Source organism: Cetorhinus maximus, chromosome 15, assembly GCF_964194155.1.
Source record: "Cetorhinus maximus chromosome 15, sCetMax3.hap1.1, whole genome shotgun sequence".
Classification (NCBI taxonomy): Eukaryota; Metazoa; Chordata; class Chondrichthyes; order Lamniformes; family Cetorhinidae; genus Cetorhinus; species Cetorhinus maximus.
In genome coordinates, this window is record NC_135893.1 from 85,754,224 (window position 1) to 85,772,875 (window position 18,652).

The 18,652-nt window shown below is 41.6% G+C and overlaps 1 protein-coding gene across 2 annotated transcripts in view; it reads right to left on the bottom strand.

Moving 5' to 3' along the window:
- Nucleotides 1-226: 226 nt before the first annotated feature.
- The window catches only part of ccz1 (CCZ1 vacuolar protein trafficking and biogenesis associated), a 49,261-nt gene continuing 30,835 nt past the window's right edge, over nucleotides 227-18,652 (bottom strand). For both annotated transcript variants that reach the window (XM_078558876.1, XM_078558875.1), the window contains 3 exons: nucleotides 12,285-12,443; nucleotides 12,054-12,181; nucleotides 227-1,670 (listed from right to left, as the gene is read on the bottom strand). In XM_078558876.1, coding sequence (XP_078415002.1) covers nucleotides 1,615-1,670; nucleotides 12,054-12,181; nucleotides 12,285-12,443 — 343 coding nt within the window. In that variant the 3' untranslated portion in view covers nucleotides 227-1,614. The remainder of the gene's footprint in view (nucleotides 1,671-12,053; nucleotides 12,182-12,284; nucleotides 12,444-18,652) is intronic.

Consider the following 18,652-nt stretch of genomic DNA (forward strand, 5'->3'; position numbering starts at 1 on the left):
AAAGGCCATTGAGCAGAACTTCAATTGTAATTTACAAACTGCAATCAGCAACCATAGCAGCCAGAAGCATCAGCAGAAGAGGATATAAAATCTCACTGCAAGTGAAATCAAACTCAGCGCTGATTTTATTTCCCAGAAGCTAAACGGTGTCACATTAAAATTAATTTTCTCACTGGTATCTTGAATTTGCACAACTTTAGGTACAGTGTAGAAACACAACAGAGTCTTGTGTTAGAGCAGATAGATTTTATTTTATTTTTTAAAAAATATGCATCATTACATGGATAAATCAGCACCTTTTCTCAGAAAACCCGTTTTGTTTTAAGTTGAAGTAGCAGGGAAAACGAGGTGGCAGAATTCTTGAACACTAAAATACAGCCTGTCGGGTATACGCCTGTACTTGTCTGATGTGAAAAATGTAAGTTTGAGGTACAAAAGTTGTGCTAACTTTTTTTCTAACAAAAAAATTGAGAATTTACAGCATGCAACATACAAGATCAGACATCTAAAGAGGTAACATTTGAGGATTAGACCGCATTTTGAAGATACGGTATTGCAATTAGGACTAGGAGGTTGTGTAAATTTGTAACTAGCGCTGAGGAAGGGGAGGCAAAATCCTACGAGCGTGACTTAGCTGGGCACCACTAAGACCAACACAAGAGAAGGCATCGATATGTGACAATGGATCATTCCTTTTCCATTATCTTAAAAGAGCCTCCATTGTGTTAGGTTAGCTGTCCATTTCATGTACAAAATGTTTACATAATGCAAATATTTCCTGCGTCTAGTTTCTGAAACAATTTCTTTAATAAAAGTTATAACTACAAATGTAGGATCTATGTCCAAGTGACAGTTTCATTACTTAACTCGATTTTCTTAAAAAATAAATGAATTCTTCAAATTATAATTACACTTTGCTCCAAGCGTTCATGTCCGCAAATATTACAGAGTACGTAGTCTTACTTGAAGGCCAAGTTACACAGTACATAGCTGTAGACTAACCTTTACGACAATAACCCACATTTCGTATTGCTGAGTCAGAACACTCCTTCATAAATACAGCTTTTACTTCAGGCATAAACCCACAATTTTAAAGTGTAAAAAAGGCCCATATTATTTAGGAAGATCATTTGCCTTACATTAGAGAATATAATTTTCTACAAAATATCCAATGATCAACCCTCCTAACTGAGGGTTAATATATAAATAAAGCAAAAATACACAGACACAATTGGAAAGAAGTTAAAATCTCACTCAAATGTTACTGTTAATTTATTTTTTTTTTACAGTACAGGCTTGCCATATATTACAGACTGGAATGATAAAGTTGACATTCTTTTAATTCAGTTATCATAAATATTTAAAATCTAATTATCTTACATTCCATGAAACTTTCCTATAACAGCGACTGCTCTCTGTGAGTTGAGGTGGGGCTTTGCCTTTTGAGGACAAGTAGCATTAGTGAGGATGCTGGACTAGCCATTGGCAGAGTGGAGCACGAGTTACTTGCTGTATATGGCATCGTACGGTTACTTCCTGTGCTGGCAGGGTCACCAATGCTTACCCGCATGTCTGTGCCACACCCGAAACCACAATGGGCGGTGAGCTTGATGGTTAATCTAAGAAGAAGATGTTGTTAAACTGCATTGTGCAGAGTTTCTTAACTTCCTCTGGAGGGAGACAGACAGTTGGAGAAAGAACAAGGTAAATGTTAGGCATGTTTGGGATTTCATCATTACCAATGCCCTCCTCCCACAGTTAGAACCTTCCAGCACCTAACTTAAAAACTGCCCAGCAGTGCTTAAACTGCTCAAATAGCACCAAACTTCAGCATTCTCTGCAGCCTGATGCATCCCTGATCTGTGTGCACTTCTGGAACATGGCTGCAAAAGGAGGCCATTCAGCTACTTCATAGAATCATAGTACAGTTACAGAAGGCCATTTGATCCATCATGTCTGTGCTGGCTCTCTGAAGGAGCAATTCACCTAGAGACATGACCTGCCCTCTCTCCTTGCAGCCCTATATGCTTTTCATTTTCAGGTAATAATCCAATTCGCTCTTGAATGCCTCGATTAAACCTGCCTCCACCACACTCCCAGGCAGTGCATTCCAGATCCTAACCACTCGTTGTGTGAAAAAGTATTCCTCATGCCACCATTGCTTCTTTTGCCAATTACCTTAAATCTGCACCCTCTGGTTCTCGACCCTTCCACCAGTTGGAACAGTTTCTCCCTATCTACTCTGTCCAGACCCTTCATGACTTTGAATATCTCTATCAAATCTCTTCTAACCTTCTCTTGTCCAAGGAAAACCATCACAGCTTCTCCAAATTTCTACCAAACTGAAGACCTGTTCTTCTTTGAATCAGGTCTCCATTATCACATCATATTTCCGCATGGCTATCTGAGCCTACAACTCACCCATCTTATTTACCACACGTTCACATTCATGCATGGTGACCTTAATTTAGACTTTATTACTTTCCCCCTTATGCAGGACCTACCTACCACCTTACTATTTCCTACTGTGGGGTTCTCTGTCTCTCCCAGTATTTGTGCACCTTGGTATTCCTCTCAAGTATTACCTCCTGGTGTCAAGTTAGTTTAAACCTTCCCCAAAAGGACGAGCAGATCACCCTGCAAGGAAATTGGCCCCGGCTCTGTTTGGGTGCAACATATCCAGCCTGTACAGGTCCCATCTCCCCCACAGCTGGTCCTAATGTCCTAGGAATCTAAAGCCCGGTACCAGGGTCACAAATTTACTGAATGGCTGCACAGCACCCTGAGTATGGGGGGGAGGGGGGAAGGGGGGGGGGGGGGTAGGTGGGTGAATCTGTGGGTGGTCTTGGTCCACCCTTGCACCATCTCTCTTACCATACATTCATTTGCTTTATCTTCCTCTTTCAGTACTCATTTGCGCATGGTGTTGGAAGCAGTTCCGAAAATGCTACTTTTGAGGTCCTGCTTGCTAATTTCCTACCTATCTGCCTAAATTCTGACTGAAGAGCCACATCCCTCTTTCTACTTACATTGTTGGACCCGTTGTGGTCCCCGACTGCTGACTGTACACCCTCCCCCACTCAGGATGCTCTGCAGCCGTTCAGTGAACTAGTGACCCTGGCACCAGGAAGGCGACAAACCATCCTGGGTTCACTTCTGCGGCTGCAGAAACACCTGTCTGCTCCCCTAACTATCGAATCTCCTATCACTATTGCTCTTCCAGGCTTCTTCTTGCCCCCCCTGTACAGCTGAGCCAGCCTTGGTACCATGGATTTGGCTCTGGCCAAGTCCCAGAAGGTGAACCATCACTCTCCTCAGTATTCAGAACTGAATACTGGTTGGAGAGCGAGATGAACTCAGGGGATTCTTCACTATCTGCCTGTCTGCCTGCCAGGTGGAACCCATTCCCTCTCTCCCTGCAGACTCTTAAGCTGCAGAGTGACAACATCTATAAATGTGCTACCTGTTCCACTATTTTGTTAGATCATGGTTGATCTGTATGCGTTTCTCAGTTTGACTTGAGCCAGAGTGTCAACTGCAACCATCACATCACTGAACATGTCCTAAATCAGAACACCAGGTTCTGGTAGTATCAACAACTTGACAGGTATGCACATTAGTGGGAACAGTGATGAGAACGTTAACCTGTGGCTCCAAGGCCTTTCAGCCCCTCTAACTTGTTCCACAATTCAACTGGTTCATGGCTGATCTGTACTTTAACTCTACCCATCCTTGGTTCTGTGACCCTGAATACCCATGGCAGCATCAATCTCAGTTTTCAAATTTTCAGTTGAACCCTGGCCTCAACAGCTTTTTGGGAAGAGAGTGTTCCAGATTTCTGCTACCTTTTTTGTGAGGAAGGATGTCATGACTTCACCCCTAAAATGTCTAATTTTAAGATTATACCACACCTTTTTCTGGGCTTCCCTCACCAGAGGAAATAGTTCCTCTCTGTCTGCCTCAACCAATCCTTCGATCATTTTAAACACCTCAATTAGATCATCCTCTAATCTTTGACACTCCAGGGACTACTAGCCCAGTCTATGCAACTTGTCACCAAAAATTAATATTTTTAACCTCGGTATCATTTCATTCCCATTCATAATTGGAATAGGATGGATTCTCCTCCTCCTCCTGGGTGTAGTACATTACCTTGAACTAGTCTGGCAGTGGGATGGGAACCTGAGGGAAAATTCAGAGTGCAGAGGAGAAAAACTGGCAGTGGGAAGTAGTGAAGTTTAACTGATAATGAGGATATATCAGACAGTTGCATCAAGGTAGATAGAATACTTGGGAGAGTTTGATAGAATTAGAGTAGGCAACAGTAGGTCATTAGATGGAGTCAGAATAAGGGGGAAAGTAAAAAAGCCTAAATCAGGGTTGATGTGGATGTGTGTGAATGCACGGAATGTGATTAATAAGATTGGTGAACTGCAGGCACAGGTTGACAAATGGAATTATAATATTTTGCTATAACAGAGACCTGGCTCAAAGAAGGGCAGGACTGAGCGTTAAATATTCCTGGGTACAAGATATTTAGGAGAGACAGGAAAGGAAGAAAAGGGGGAGGGGGTGGGAGTGGCAATATTGATTAAAGATGGCATTACAGTACTGGAGAGAGAGGATGTTCCAGAGGGCTCAAGGACAGAATCTCTCAGGTTAGAGGTATGAAATGGGAAAGGTGCAATAACATTGATTGGTGTAGTATATAGACCATCAACTAGTGGAAGGAATGTGGAGAAACAAATTTGCAAATAAATTACGGAGAGGTGCAAGAGTTATAGAGCAATCATAATGGGGGACTTCAATTACGTAAATATAGATTGGGATAGGAATAGTACAAAAGGACAAGAGGGGCGAGAGTTCCTGGAATGTGTTCAAGATAATTTTCTACAGCAGTATGTTTCCAGTCCAACGAGAGGACATGCACTTTTGAACCTGGTTCTGGGGAATGAGTTGGCCCAAGTGGATCAAATATCCAAGTGGGAGAGTCTCTAGGGGACAGTGACTATTGTTTTATGAGGTTTAGGTTAATCATGGAAAAGGACAGGGAACAATCCAGAGCAGGGATAATTAATTGGGGGAAAGCCAACTTCAATGGGATGAGAATGCATCTGAGTCGAGTGAGTTGGAATCAAATGATGGCTGAAAAGACAGTGGCTGAACAACGGGCCACCTTCAAAGAAAAAGTATTGCAGGCAATGTCAAGGTATATTCCCTTGAAGGGGGAAGGTAGGACAAATAAATCCTGAACACCCTGATGACGAGAGAGATAGACGTTAAGATGAAAAGGAAGAACAGCGCGTACGACAGATGTCAGGTAGAAAATACAATGGAGAATCAGGCTGAATACAGAAGGACCAAAGGGGAAGTGAAGAATCTAATAAGAAAGCAAAGAGGGACCATGAAAAGAGGCTGGCAGCAAACATAAAATAATTCCAAGGTCTACTATAAGCATGTAAATAATAAAAGGGCGGTAGAGAGAGTAGGGTCAATTAGGGATAAAAAAGGGGTCTTGCATGTGGAGGCTGGAGAAATAGCGGAAGTGTGGAATGAGTACTTTGCATCTGTCTTTATAAAGGAAGAACTTGCTACCCAGGCAGAGGTGAGAGAGGAGGTAACTGGTATACTAGAAGAACTTACAATCGAGAGGAAGGTGGTGTTGGAAAGACTATCTTTACTTAAAATAGATAAGGTACCAGGACCGGATGAGATGCAACCAAGGGTACTGAGGAAGTGAGTGTGGAAATTGCAGAGGCACTAGTGATAATCTTCCAGTCTTCCTTAGACACAGGGGTGGTGCCAGAGGACTGGAGAATTGTGAATGTTACACCCTTGTTCAAAAAGAGGTGCAAGGATAAAGCCTGCAATTACAGGCCAGTCAGTTTGATCCCAGTGGAAGAGAAACTTCTCGTTAAAAATCAATAATCACTAAGACAAGTGCAAGATAATTAAGGAAAGCCAGCATGGATTCATTAAGGCAAAATCATCTCTAACTAACTTGCTGGAGTTTTATGAGGAGGTAACAGGGAAGCTTGAAAAGAAAACGCTGTTGATGTGGCGTTTGTGGATTTTCAAAAGGTATTTGATACAGTGCCACACAACAGACTTGTGAGCAAAATTCTAGCTCACGGAATAAAAGGAAAAGTAAACACTTCGATAAGAAATTGGCTGAGTGACAGGAAACAGAGAGTAGTGATAAATGGTTATTTTTCAGATGGGAGGAAGGTTTGTAGTGGAGTTCCCCAGGGGTCAGTGTTGGGACCCTAGCTCTTCCTGATATATATTAATAACCAAGGCTGTGGTGTACAGGGCATGATTTCAAAATTTGCAGATGATACGAAGATTGGAAATGTTGTTAGGTGTGATGGGGATAGTCTTAAACTTCAAAAGGACATAGACATGTTGATGGATTGGGCAGACAAGTGGCAGATGAAATTCAGTGCAGAGTGTGAGGTGACTTGTTTTGGCAGGAAAGATATGGTGAGACAGTATAAAGGGAGAAACTCTAAAGGATATGTAGGAACAGAGGGACCTCAGTGTATATGTACAAAGGTCATTGAAGATGGTAGGGCATGTTACAAGAGCAGTTAATAAAGCATATAGTATCTTATGTTTTATAAGTAGGGGCATTGAGTACAAGAGTAAGGAGGTCATGTTGAACTTGTATAAGACACTAGTTAGGCCTCATCCAGTTCTGGGCGGCATACTTGAGGAAGGATGTGAAGACATTGGAGAGAGTACACAGGAGATTCACAAGAATGATTCCCAGGATGAAGAAATGTAGCTATGAGGATAGATTAGAGGGGTTGGGACTGTTTTCCTTGGAGAAAAGAAGGCTGAGAGAAGACTTAATAGAGGTATTCAAGATCCTGAGGGGTGTGGACAGGGTAAATAGTGAGAAATGGTTCCCACTCAAAGGGACATCAAGAACTAGAAGACACAGATTCAAAATAATTGGCAAAAGGAGTAAATGTGAGGTGAGGAAACATTTTTTTCACCCAGAGGGTGGTTGGAGTCTGGAACAAGCTTCCTGAAAGGGTGGTGGAGGCAGGTTCGATCGAGGTATTCAAAAGGGAATTGGATTGATATCAGAAAAGAGAGAATGTGCAAGGTTACGGGGATAAGGCAAGGGAGTGGGATTAGGTGGAATGCTCTTTCAGAGAGCCAGTGCAGTCTCAAAGGGCCAAATAGCCTCCTTCTGCGTTGTAAATATACTGTGATGCTGTGAATACAAAGCATGGAGGAGAATCAGGTGGAGAAGGTCATGTGCCATAAGGGAGCAAAGATTCCCCCCCTCCGACCCCAGTTAAATTAGTGGCTTAAAAATAGTCCAAGCTCCCTGACAGGTGTGTGATCCTTCCAATCTGAATTTCCTCTATTCATTATACAATTACAACAACATAAACCTGCATTTATAAAGCACCTTTAATGTAGTAAAATGCCCCAAAGTATTAGGAAGCAAATTTGGATACAAAGCCACATGAGATGTTGGGACAGGTGATCAAAAGCTTGGTTAAAGAGGTAGATTTTAGGCATTATCTTAAAGGAGGGAGAGGTAGAGAGATTTTCAGAGGAACTTGCAGAGCTCAAGTCCAAATTTATTCCTGGTTTTCTCAACAAAAAAAACAGCAAGGTTTAAAAAAAATACAAGTCATGAAGCACAAATGTTGAATTGTGAGCACACTGTGGTGTTTTAAGGCAGAAACGAAAACCAGGAAATGATACGATCTCGGTATGCATCCATAGTTAATGCAGGAGTCTGCCATTTCACTTAGTCCTTGTTACCTGAAACCTACCCTATATGTAAATGACAAACACAATCTGCACATACCAAAGGACAACCAATTTCCTCTCAAGCAATTGACTCAGGCCAAGTCCCATTTATCCATCACCCCTGTGCTCGCTGACCTACATTAACTCCTGGCCCAGCAATGCATCGATCTTTAAAATTCTCATCCTTATTTTCAGATCCCTCCATGACCTCGCCACTCCCTATCTCTGTCATCTCTTCCAGCCTCTGTACTCCTCCAACTCTGGCTTCTTGCGCATCCTGATTTTAATCATTCCACCACTGGTGGCCATTCCTTCAGCTGCCTAGGCCCTAAGCTCTGGAATTCCTTCCCTGAACCTCTCTGTATCGCTACTCTCTTCTACCTCTTGCTGCCCTAATACCTCCTTATGTGGTTTTATGCCAAATTTTGTTTGTAGGTCCTTGGGATGTTTCGCTATGTTAAAGGCACTATATAAATGCAAGTTGCCATTATCTAAAAAGAATAATATTTAATCAATCATTTTACCTGAGGTACATTTACATTTAAATAGATAAGTAAAATTAAACCTGTAAAGTCACAAAAGAAGCACATAAAAGCTCAGTCTGTATACAAACAAAAAGGTTAAGATCTCAGTTTTTGGCTTGCATCAGATATGCTCCAATGTGGGCTACACTTGAAATGCTGGGCCTTCTCTGCTTTTAAATGTAAGGATAATCTATAAACACAAAAGATGTACTATGGCCAATAGCCCTTTAATAAGACCATAAGATGTAGGAGCAGAAGTAGGCCATTCGGCCCATCAAGTCCACTCCGCCATTCAATGAGATCATGGCTGATCTATTAATCCTTAACTCCACTTTCCTGCCTTTTCCCCATAACCCTTGATTCCATTACTGATTAAAAATCTGTCTATCTCAGCCTTGAATATACTTAACGACCCAGCCTCTACTGCCCTCTGCGGTAAAGAATTCCACAGATTCACTACCCTCTGAGAGAAGAAATTCCTCCTCATCTCTGTCTTAAATGAACGACCCCTGAGATTATGTTCTGGTCCTAGACTCTCCCACAAGGGGAAACAACCTCTCAGCATCTACCCTGTCAAGCCCCCCAAGAATCTTATATGTTTTAATAAGGTCGCCTCTAAACTCCAATGAGTACAGGCCCAACCTACTCAACCTCTCCTCATAAGAAAATCCCTCCATACCCAGGATCGACCTAGTGAACCTTGTCTGGACTCCAATGCCAGTATATCTTTCCTTAGATAAGGGGAGCAAAACCGTTCACAGTATTCTAGGTGTGGTCTAACTAGTGTCTTGTATTGTTTTAGCAAGGTTTCCCCATTTTTATACTCCATTCCCTTTGAAATAAAGGCCAACATTCCATTTGCCTTCCCTATTACCTGCTGAACCTGTATGCTAGCTTCTATGATTCATGCACGAGGACCCCCAAATCCCTCTGTGCTACAGCCTTCTGCAGTCTTTCTCCATTAATAATATTCAGCTCCTCTATTTTTCCTGCCAAAGTACACAACCTCACATTTTCCTCCATTATATTCCATCTGCCAAGTTTTTGCCCACTCACTTAACCTGTCTATATCCCTCTGTAGACTCTTTGTGTTGTCCTCACCACTTGCTTTCCCCCCTATTTCTGTATCATCCACAAACTTGGCGATAGTACATTCATTTCCCTCATCCAAGTCATTAATATTAATTGTAAATAATTGTGGCCCCAGCACCGATTCCTGTGGCACTCCACTAGTTACAGGTTGCCATCCTGAAAATGTCCCCCTTATCCCAACTCTCTGTCTTCTATTAGTTAGCCAATCCTCTATCCATGCTAATATACTACCCCCAACACCATGGGCTCTTATTAAGTAGCCTTATGTGCGGTAATTTATCAAACGTCTTTTGGAAATCCAAATATATTACATCTACTGGTTCCCCTTTATCTATCCTGCTTATTGCCCCCTCAAAGAATTCTAATAAATTTGTTAAGCATGATTTCCCCTTCATGAAGCCATGCTGACTCTGCTTGATTAGATTATGTATTTCTAAATGCTCTGCTATTACATCCTTTATAATGAACTCCAACATTTTCCCAATGACAGATGTTAAGCTAACTGGCCTATAGTTACTTGTTTTTTGTCTCCCTCCCTTTTTGAATAAGGGTGTTACATTGGCCGTACTCCAATCCTCTGGGACTTTTCCAGAATCTAAGGAATCTTGGAAGATCACTACCAGTGCATCCACTATCTCTGTAGCTACTTCCTTTAATATCCAAGCGTGCAACCCATCAGGTCCAGGAGACCTATCGGCCTTTAACCCTATTAGTTTCCCTAGTTCTTTTTCTCCAGTGATAGTTATTGTATTTATTTCCTTCCCCTCCCCACCCTTTTGCCCCTTGATTATTTAATATTTTTGGAATGCTATTAGTATCTTCTACCATGAAGACTGATTTAAAGTATTTATTCAACTCCTCTGCCATTTCTTGGTTCCCCATTATTATTTCTCCAGCCTCATTCTCTAAGGGGCCTATGCTCACTTTGGCCTCTCTCTTCCTTTTTATATATTTAAAGAAGCTCTTACTGTCTGTTTTTATATTCCTTGCTAGATTACCCTCAAAGTTTATTTTCTTTATTTTTTTGGTCATCTTTTGTTGGTTTTTAAAACTTTCCCAATCCTCTGGCTTACCACTAATCTTTGCCACGTTGTATCTTTTTTTCTTTCAATTTGATACTATCCTCAACTTTCTTGGTTAACCATGGTTAGTTTATCCCCTTTCTAGAATCCTTCTTCCTCACTGGGATATATCTTTGTTGTGAGTTATGAACTATTTTCTTAAACGTCTGCCATTGTTCATCAACTGTCTTTTCTGCTAAACTCCTTTCCCAGTCCATTCCAGCCAACTCTGCCCTCATTCCTTTGTAATAAGCTTAATTAAGTTTAGCACAGTTGTTTCCGGCCCAAGTTTCTCACTCTCAAACTGAATGCTAAATTCTACTATATTCTAGGGGATCTTTTATTCTGATATCATTTATTAAACCTGCCTCGTTACACATTACCAGATCCAAAATAGCTTATTTCCACTGCCTGCTCAGTCGTACCTCTGGTGACCATCAGGTTATGGTCACTGCCCGTGATGCTACAATATAAAAACTTCACATAGAATTTACAGCACAGAAACAGGCTGTTCTGCCTACCTGGTCCATGCTGGTATTTACAAGAGTCTCCTCCAACCCCTCTTCATCTCATTACCAACATTTCCTTCTATTCCTTTCTCCTTCATGTGTTTATTTAGCTTCCCCTTAAACTCATCTATACTATACACCTCAACCGCTCCTTGTGGTAGCAGGTTCCATATTTTAAAAAAAAATTGTTCATGGGATGCGAGTGTTGCTGGCAAGCTGTTGCCCATCCCTAATTTCCCTTGAGGAGGTGGTGGTGAGCTACCTTCTTGAACCGCTCCAGTCCGTGTGGTGAATCTACACCCACAGTGCTGTTAGGGAGGGTTTTGATCCAGCGACAGTGAAGGAACAACAATATGCGATAGTTCCAAGCCAGTATGGTGTGTGACTTAGAGAGAAATTTGCAGGTAGTGGTGTCCCCATGCACCTGCTGCCCTTGTCCTTCTAAGTGGTGGTGGTCGTGGGTTTGGAAGGTGCTGTTGAAGGAGGCTTGGCAAGTTGCTGCAGTGCAACCTTGTAGATGGTACACACTGCTGGCACTATGCATCAATGTGAAGTGAGTGAATGTTTGAGGTAGAATATGGGGTGCCAGACAAGCAGGTTCCTTTTGTCTTGGGTGGTGTCAAGCTTCTTGAGTGTTGTGGGAGCTGCACTCATCCAGGCCAGTGGAGAGTATTCCATCATGCTCCTGACTTGTGCCTTGTAGATGGTGGACAGGCTTTAGGGAGTCAGGAGTTGAATTACTCACTGCAGAATTCCCAGCCTCTGACCCGCTCTTGTAGTCACAGTATTCTTACCACTCTCTGGGTAAAGAACTTTCTCCTGTATTCTCTATTAGATTTTTAAGGACTATCTTATAATTATGGCCCCTCGTCTCAGTCTTCCCCCACAAGTTGAAATATCTTCTTTAATTTACCCTATCAAATCCTTTCATAATTTTAAAGACCTCTATCAGGTCATCCTTCTCTTTTCTAGAGAAAAGAACCCCAACCTGTTCAGTCTTTCTTGATAGTTATCACCTCTCAATTCTGGTATAATCTTTGTAAATCTAGGGAGGATTAGAAAGCTCAGTTCTAAGAACACTGTCCGCTCACCATTAACTTCGATCAGATTTGCATTCTTCTGATTCAAGATTACGTAAAGTTCCCGCTGGTCAGATTTTTTGCCAACAACCCAATAGTCTGTCATCGCCTTCACAATGATCTCTTCATCCTCGTCAGCTCTGTGTAAATTATAATATGCAAGTTAAGCACAAATAAATAAAGCCCACCATGAATAACTGCTCACCTTTGAAAAGTGTTACTTTAAGAAAATCAACGGAGTACCTTGAGAAATCACTGTTAATGTCCCCCAGGATTTTCATTAGGTCAGGATGGACCGATGTCAGGGACATGCTGGCTGTTTTACGCATGTGGATGGTTGTTTTCTCAGCCAGGTTCATGTGATTGAAATAAATAAATTTGAAGTGGGGTTCCTTTTCAGGTCTGCAAAATAAGGAAATGTATCAGAGTTTTATTGATGCCATTTTTCCCTACTTAATTTAAGTATAACCCTCCTCCCCCTCACAATTATTTAGAGAGTAATTCCAAAAATATTCTTTTAATGAGGAAGGTGATGAATGTTAAATGTTATTTTTTCATATATAAGACAGTGAAGGAACTGGGAGACAGACTTCAGAAATGCTCCATAGAGCCACCTAATGACCAGATGCTGCAACTACTTTGTGACAACTGATATAGTAAAATTGAATGGGAAATGTTGACAGAGAAGTTTATAACGGTGACAGAAAAGTGTCATCACAAACTGTGATAATAGGAAGTGCGCATGTTATACCCAAGTTTTGTAATACATTGATGGAATTTCTTGCCACTATCAATTTCCTCACTCCCTGCTGGTCAAGTCTATGCTCTCTATTTCTTAATTTGTAATTTTTTCGTAATTTTCTTAAATCATATTATGCAAACCCTATTCCCCTTTCAGTACTGACGATGGCGATCTGCTCTGTTCGGGAAAAGTTGGAGGCTGTCACTGTTCTGCCCATCCTTGGCATCTTATAGCCCATGGAGTGCTAATACTGGAGAGTGAATGAACAAAGTGATAGAGGCCAATGGAAATAAATGAGATGCAACACAACATGTGCAGACTGTGACATCCCTCACAGTGCCCTATGTTGTAGGGTGGAGAGAAAACATGTTGAGGAGAGAACCCTACTGAGGGAATGGGGGGGTGGGGGTGGAAGGGAAGAGAGACCCTGTTGACAGGCACCAAGGGAAAGAAGTAGACAATTCCTGTTGTTTGTGGGTGGGACGTGGTTCACCACCAGCACAGCTCAAAGGTTGGAGGATGGTGGAGTGATGACTGCTGTCTGACTTAGTTGGACATAGTGATAAAACAATGCTTCCTCCAAGTCACTGTGGGCAACACCATAGTTCTATACTAGTATTGCAAAAGGATACAGCATCAAGTTTATTTTGGGTCTTTTTCAGGTTGGCAAGATGTGATGAGTGGAGTGCCACAGTGAGCAGTGCTGGGGCCTCATTGGGGCCTCAACTATTTACAATCAATATCAATTACTTGGAAGAAGGGGCTGAATGTATGGTTGCTAAATTTGCTGATGACACAAAGACAGGTAGGAAAGTAAGCTGTGAGGAGGGCATAACGAGTTTGCAAAGAGATATAAATAGGTTAAATGAGTGGGCAAAAATTTGGCAGATGGAGTATAATGAGGGAAAGTGTGAACTTGCCCACTTTGGCAGGAAGAATAGAAAAGCAGCATGTTATTTAAATGGAGAGAGATTGCAGAACTCTGAGGTACAGAAGGATCTGGATGTCCTGGTACATGAATCAAGAAAAGTTAATGTGCAGGTACAGCAAGTGATTAGGAAGGCAAATGGAACCTTGTTGTTTATTGCAAGGGAATGGAATATAAAAGTAAGGATGTTTTGCCACAATAAAAATAGAAAATGCTGGAAAAACTCAGCAGGTCTGGCAGCATCTGTGGAGAGAGAAATAGAGTTAACGTTTTGAGTCCGTATGACTCTTCGTCAGAGGCAAAGAAGTAGAAATGTGATGGACATTAAGAGGGGATGGAGCAGGTGGAGCAAGATAGAAGGTCAGGGATAGGTGGGAGCTAAGGAGGAATTTGACATAAATGTCATGAACACAGGCCAAAGGGAATGTTAATGGTAGTGATAAAGAATAAAGAAAGTGCTGATAGTGGCATAAATAAAGGTAAGATAGCAGAATGTGTTAATAACAGAACAAGGGCCAGCACTCTGTGAAAGCAAAACATAAGAACAAGTGGCAGATGTGGGGGGGAGGAAGGGGGGGTTGGGGAAAAATAATAAAGAAAATGTATATACATTTAAAAAATGTAAATTTAAAAAATCTCCTCCATTTAAATCCATTTTTTAATACAATTTTAAAATTATTTTTACCCCAACCCTCTCCCCCACCAACACAGGGCCATGTCATGTGTTCTTATGGCTTTACTTTCACAGAGTGCTGACCCTTGTTCTGTTATTAACACATTCTATCTTACCTTTATGCCACTATCAGCACCTTCTTTAGTCTTTAACGCTACCATTAACACTCCCTTTGTCCTTTGTTCCAAGACATCTTTGTCAAAATTCTCCTTAACTGCCACCTATCTCTGACCTTCTATTTTTCTCCACCTGCTCCAACCCCTCTTAAACAGTATAAAATCCATCACATTTCTACTTTTCTTTACTGCTGAAGAGTCATATGGACTTGAAATGTTAAATCTGTTTCTCTCTCCACAGATGCTGCCAAACCTGCTGAGTTTTTCCAGCATTTTCTGTTTTTAATTCACATTTCCAGCATCCGCAGTACTTTGCTTTTATTTTGATGTTTTGCTACAGTTGTACAGGGTTTTGGTGAGACCACATCTAGAGTACTATGTCATTTTGGCCTCTTTAAGGATATAACTGCGTTAGTTCAGAGAAGGTTCACTCAACTGATACCTGGGATGGGGATGGTGGGGGGATATTTTAAGAGGAAAGGTTGGACAGGCTGGGCCTGTATCCATTGGAGTTTAGAAGAATGAGAGGTGATCTTATTAAAACAAAAGATCCTGAGGGGACTTGACAGGGTGGATACTGAAAGGATGTTTCCCCTTGTGGGAGAGACTCAAGCTTGGGGGCACAACTTAAAAATTAGGAATCTCCCATTTAAGACCATAAGACATAGGAGCAGAAATTAGGCCATTCAGCCCATCGAGTCTGCTCCGCCATTCAATCATGGCTGATAAGTTTCTCAATCCCATTCTCCCGGTAACCTTTGATCCCCTTACCAATCAAGAACCTATCTATCTCCGTCTTAAATACACTCAATGACCTGGCCTCCACAGCCTTCTGTGGCAATGAATTCCATAGATTCACCACTCTCTGGCTAAAGAAGTTTCTCCTCATCTCTGTTCTAAAAGGTCTTCCCTTTACTCTGAGGCTGTGCCTTCAGGTCCTCGTCTCTTCTACTAATGGAAACATCTTCCCCACGTCCACTCTATCCAGGCCTTTCAGTATTCTGTAAGTTTCAATCAGATCCCCCCTCATCCTTCTAAACTCCATCGAGTATAGACCCAGAGTCCTCAAACGTTCCTCATTTGTTAAGCCTTTCATTCCTGGGATCATTCTCGTGAACCTCCTCTGGACCCTCTCCAGGGCCAGAACATCCTTCCTGAGATACGGGGCCCAAAATTGCTCACAATATTCTAAATGTGGTCTGACCAGAGCCTTATAAAGCCTCAGCAGCACATCCCTGCTTTTATATTCTAGACCTCTTGAAATAAATGCCAGCATTGCATTTGCCTTCCTAACTACCGCGTCAACCTGCAAGTTAACCTTAAGAGAATCCTGGACTAGGACTCCCAAGTCCCTTTGCACTCCAGATTTCTGAATTCTCTCCCCATTTAGAAAATAGTCTATGCCTATATTCTTCCTACCAAAGTGCATGACCTCACTCTTCCCCACGTTGTATTCCATCTGCCACTTCTTTGCCCATTCTCCTAACCTGTCCAAATCCTTCTGCAGCCTCCCCGCCTCCTCAATACTACCTGTCCCTCCACCTATCTTTGTATCATCTGCAAACTTAGCCAGAAAGCCCTCAGTTCCTTCATCGAGATCATTAATGTATAATTAATAATTAATAACATATTTAAGATGGAGATGAGAAGAAATTTTTTTCTCTGAGGTCTTTGAAACTCTCTTAATATTTTTAGGGAAGAGGTAGATAGATTCTTGACTAACAAGGGAGTCAAAGTTTAATGGGGGGGGTAGGTGGAATGTGGAGTTGAGGCCACAATCAGATCAGCCATGATCTTATTGAACGGCAGAGCAGTAGCCGAATGGCTACTCCTGCTCCTAATTTGTATGCTCGTATGTAACTTAGCAAAGGACCAACAAGCCATACCAATGCATTAAAGGTAACTACATAAAATAAGCTCTCTACCATAAGACATAGGACCAGAAATTAGGCCATTCGGCCCATCGAGTCTGCTCCGCCATTCAAACATGGCTGATAAGTTTCTCAACCCCATTCTCCCGCCTTCTCCCCGTAACCTTTGATCCCCTTACCAATCAAGAACCTATCTATCTCGGTCTTAAATAATTGTAGGACAGTTAAAATTGTGTGTTACATAAAAGTATTAGACTCAGCAGCTATAACTTAATATAATCATCAAAATGCCTAGCATCCATTTCATACTCATTTGCAATGCAGTTAAAAATTAATGGCTGATCCTGGATATTGAGTAACAAGAGGCATATCCTATTAAATTATTTCTTTTGGTGATCACGAACAACTGCTCACAGACTGAGCCATAAGGTCCTTGTTCAGTGATATGCTGCTAGTTTGTGCCGTCAATTCTTTCTCACACTAATGCAAGTACTTTATTGTATTGAGCATCATCAGAAGATATGAGCAGCATTAAAGTTTTAGGTGCAGTTAATCAGTAAGAAGGGTCCCTGGTTCCCTAACATAACCTCTCAAAAGTCTGATAAAACAACAGGATTTAATGATTCAGGAGGACAGACTGCGCGAAAGGTCTGAAATCGAAACATCGCACAGTGAGCCTCAAAGCTGTAGAGCCCAATTAATTAATCTCCAGCCTAATGAGTACATTTAGGGCAGTTTAAAATCAAGTTTTGAAGATGCAATTTAAAAATAAAAATTGATTTTCCTGATAGCTCACTGGATGAATGCACTGTGAGCAAACTGTGTGAAAACAGCTGATCTCAGCCAGAGTAACAGTGTCACAATTATATAGAATTACAGATTACAACAGGGAAATGAGCCATTCCGACAATGCAATTCACCCTCAGCATGAGCAGTAGCTCTAATCTTATGGAGAAGGAAATGGAGGATTATACGGATAGAGTTAGACGAGCAAGGTTAGGAGTGCCTCAAGTGCAGCACTCCGATTGAGCTGAATGGCCTATTTCTGTGCTGTAAAGTCTATGCAAATCTATGTAATTCTATATACAACTCTCGCAAGACCACAGTTGGTGCACAGCGTGTAATTTACACAATGGGAGGGATATTGAGGCAATAGAGACGGTTTAGCACAGAGTCACCAGGATTCCGCCTGATATGAGGAAATGTAAACATGAACAATCGAGGGGACTAAGGATGCTTTGATAGAGATGCTTAAAATTATGACAGGATGGAGCAAGGTTTTTAAAAAAAAGAAAGACTTGTATTTATAAAGCGCCTTTCATGACCTCAGGGCATTTCAAAGTGCTTTACAGCCAATGAAGTACGTTTTTAAGCATAGTCATTGTTACAACATGAAAACCAATATTTCAAAACAGGCTGTTCCCCATAATGAGGGGTTTAGAAGATGGGGACATTGGTACAAGTTTAAATGTAAGAGATTTAGGTCAGAGAGCAAGAGAAAGTTTTCTAATACAGAGGGCTGTAAGGATGTGGAATACATTAATGGAGTAAGTGACCGAAGCTGAGATCAGGTCAACATTTAAAAATAGATTTATGGAGATTATTGAAGGAAAAAAATAAATAAAGGAATAAGGCAACAAGACAGGCACAGGAAAAAAGAACTTGTATTTATACAGCACCTTTCATGACCCTGGAACATCCCAAAGCGCCTGCCAGTCAATGAAGTACTTTTGAAGTATAGTCAGTAATGTAATGTAGGAAACATGGCAGCCATTTTGTGCATAGCAAGCTCCCACAAACGTCAGTGTGATAATGAAAAAAATAATCTGTTTTAGTGATGTTGGTTAAGGGATAAATATTGGCTAGGACACCAGGGAGAACACACCTCTTATTCAACATAGTGCCGTGGGATCTTCTATGCCCACATGAGAAGGCAGATGGGAGCTCAGTTTAGCATGATGTAAAATGGCACCTGACAGTGCAGCACTTCTCAGTACTGCACCAGGGTGTAAGGCTAGATTATATGATCAAGTCTCCGCAACAGGGTTTAAACCCACAACCTTCTGACTCAGAGGTGAGGGTGCTACCCACTGAGCCACTTAGAATGGCCTTTAACATGTGGACCTGGACAGCGTGCACCAGCCAATACTCCATCACATCCAAGCCTGACCACAGCTTTGCACACAACAGTGTGGTCACTAGATATCAATCTAGAGCAGAAATGCTGGCTCATTTTTCTCCTCTTTCAATCCAATTATACTGCAGCAGGATTAAAATTCCC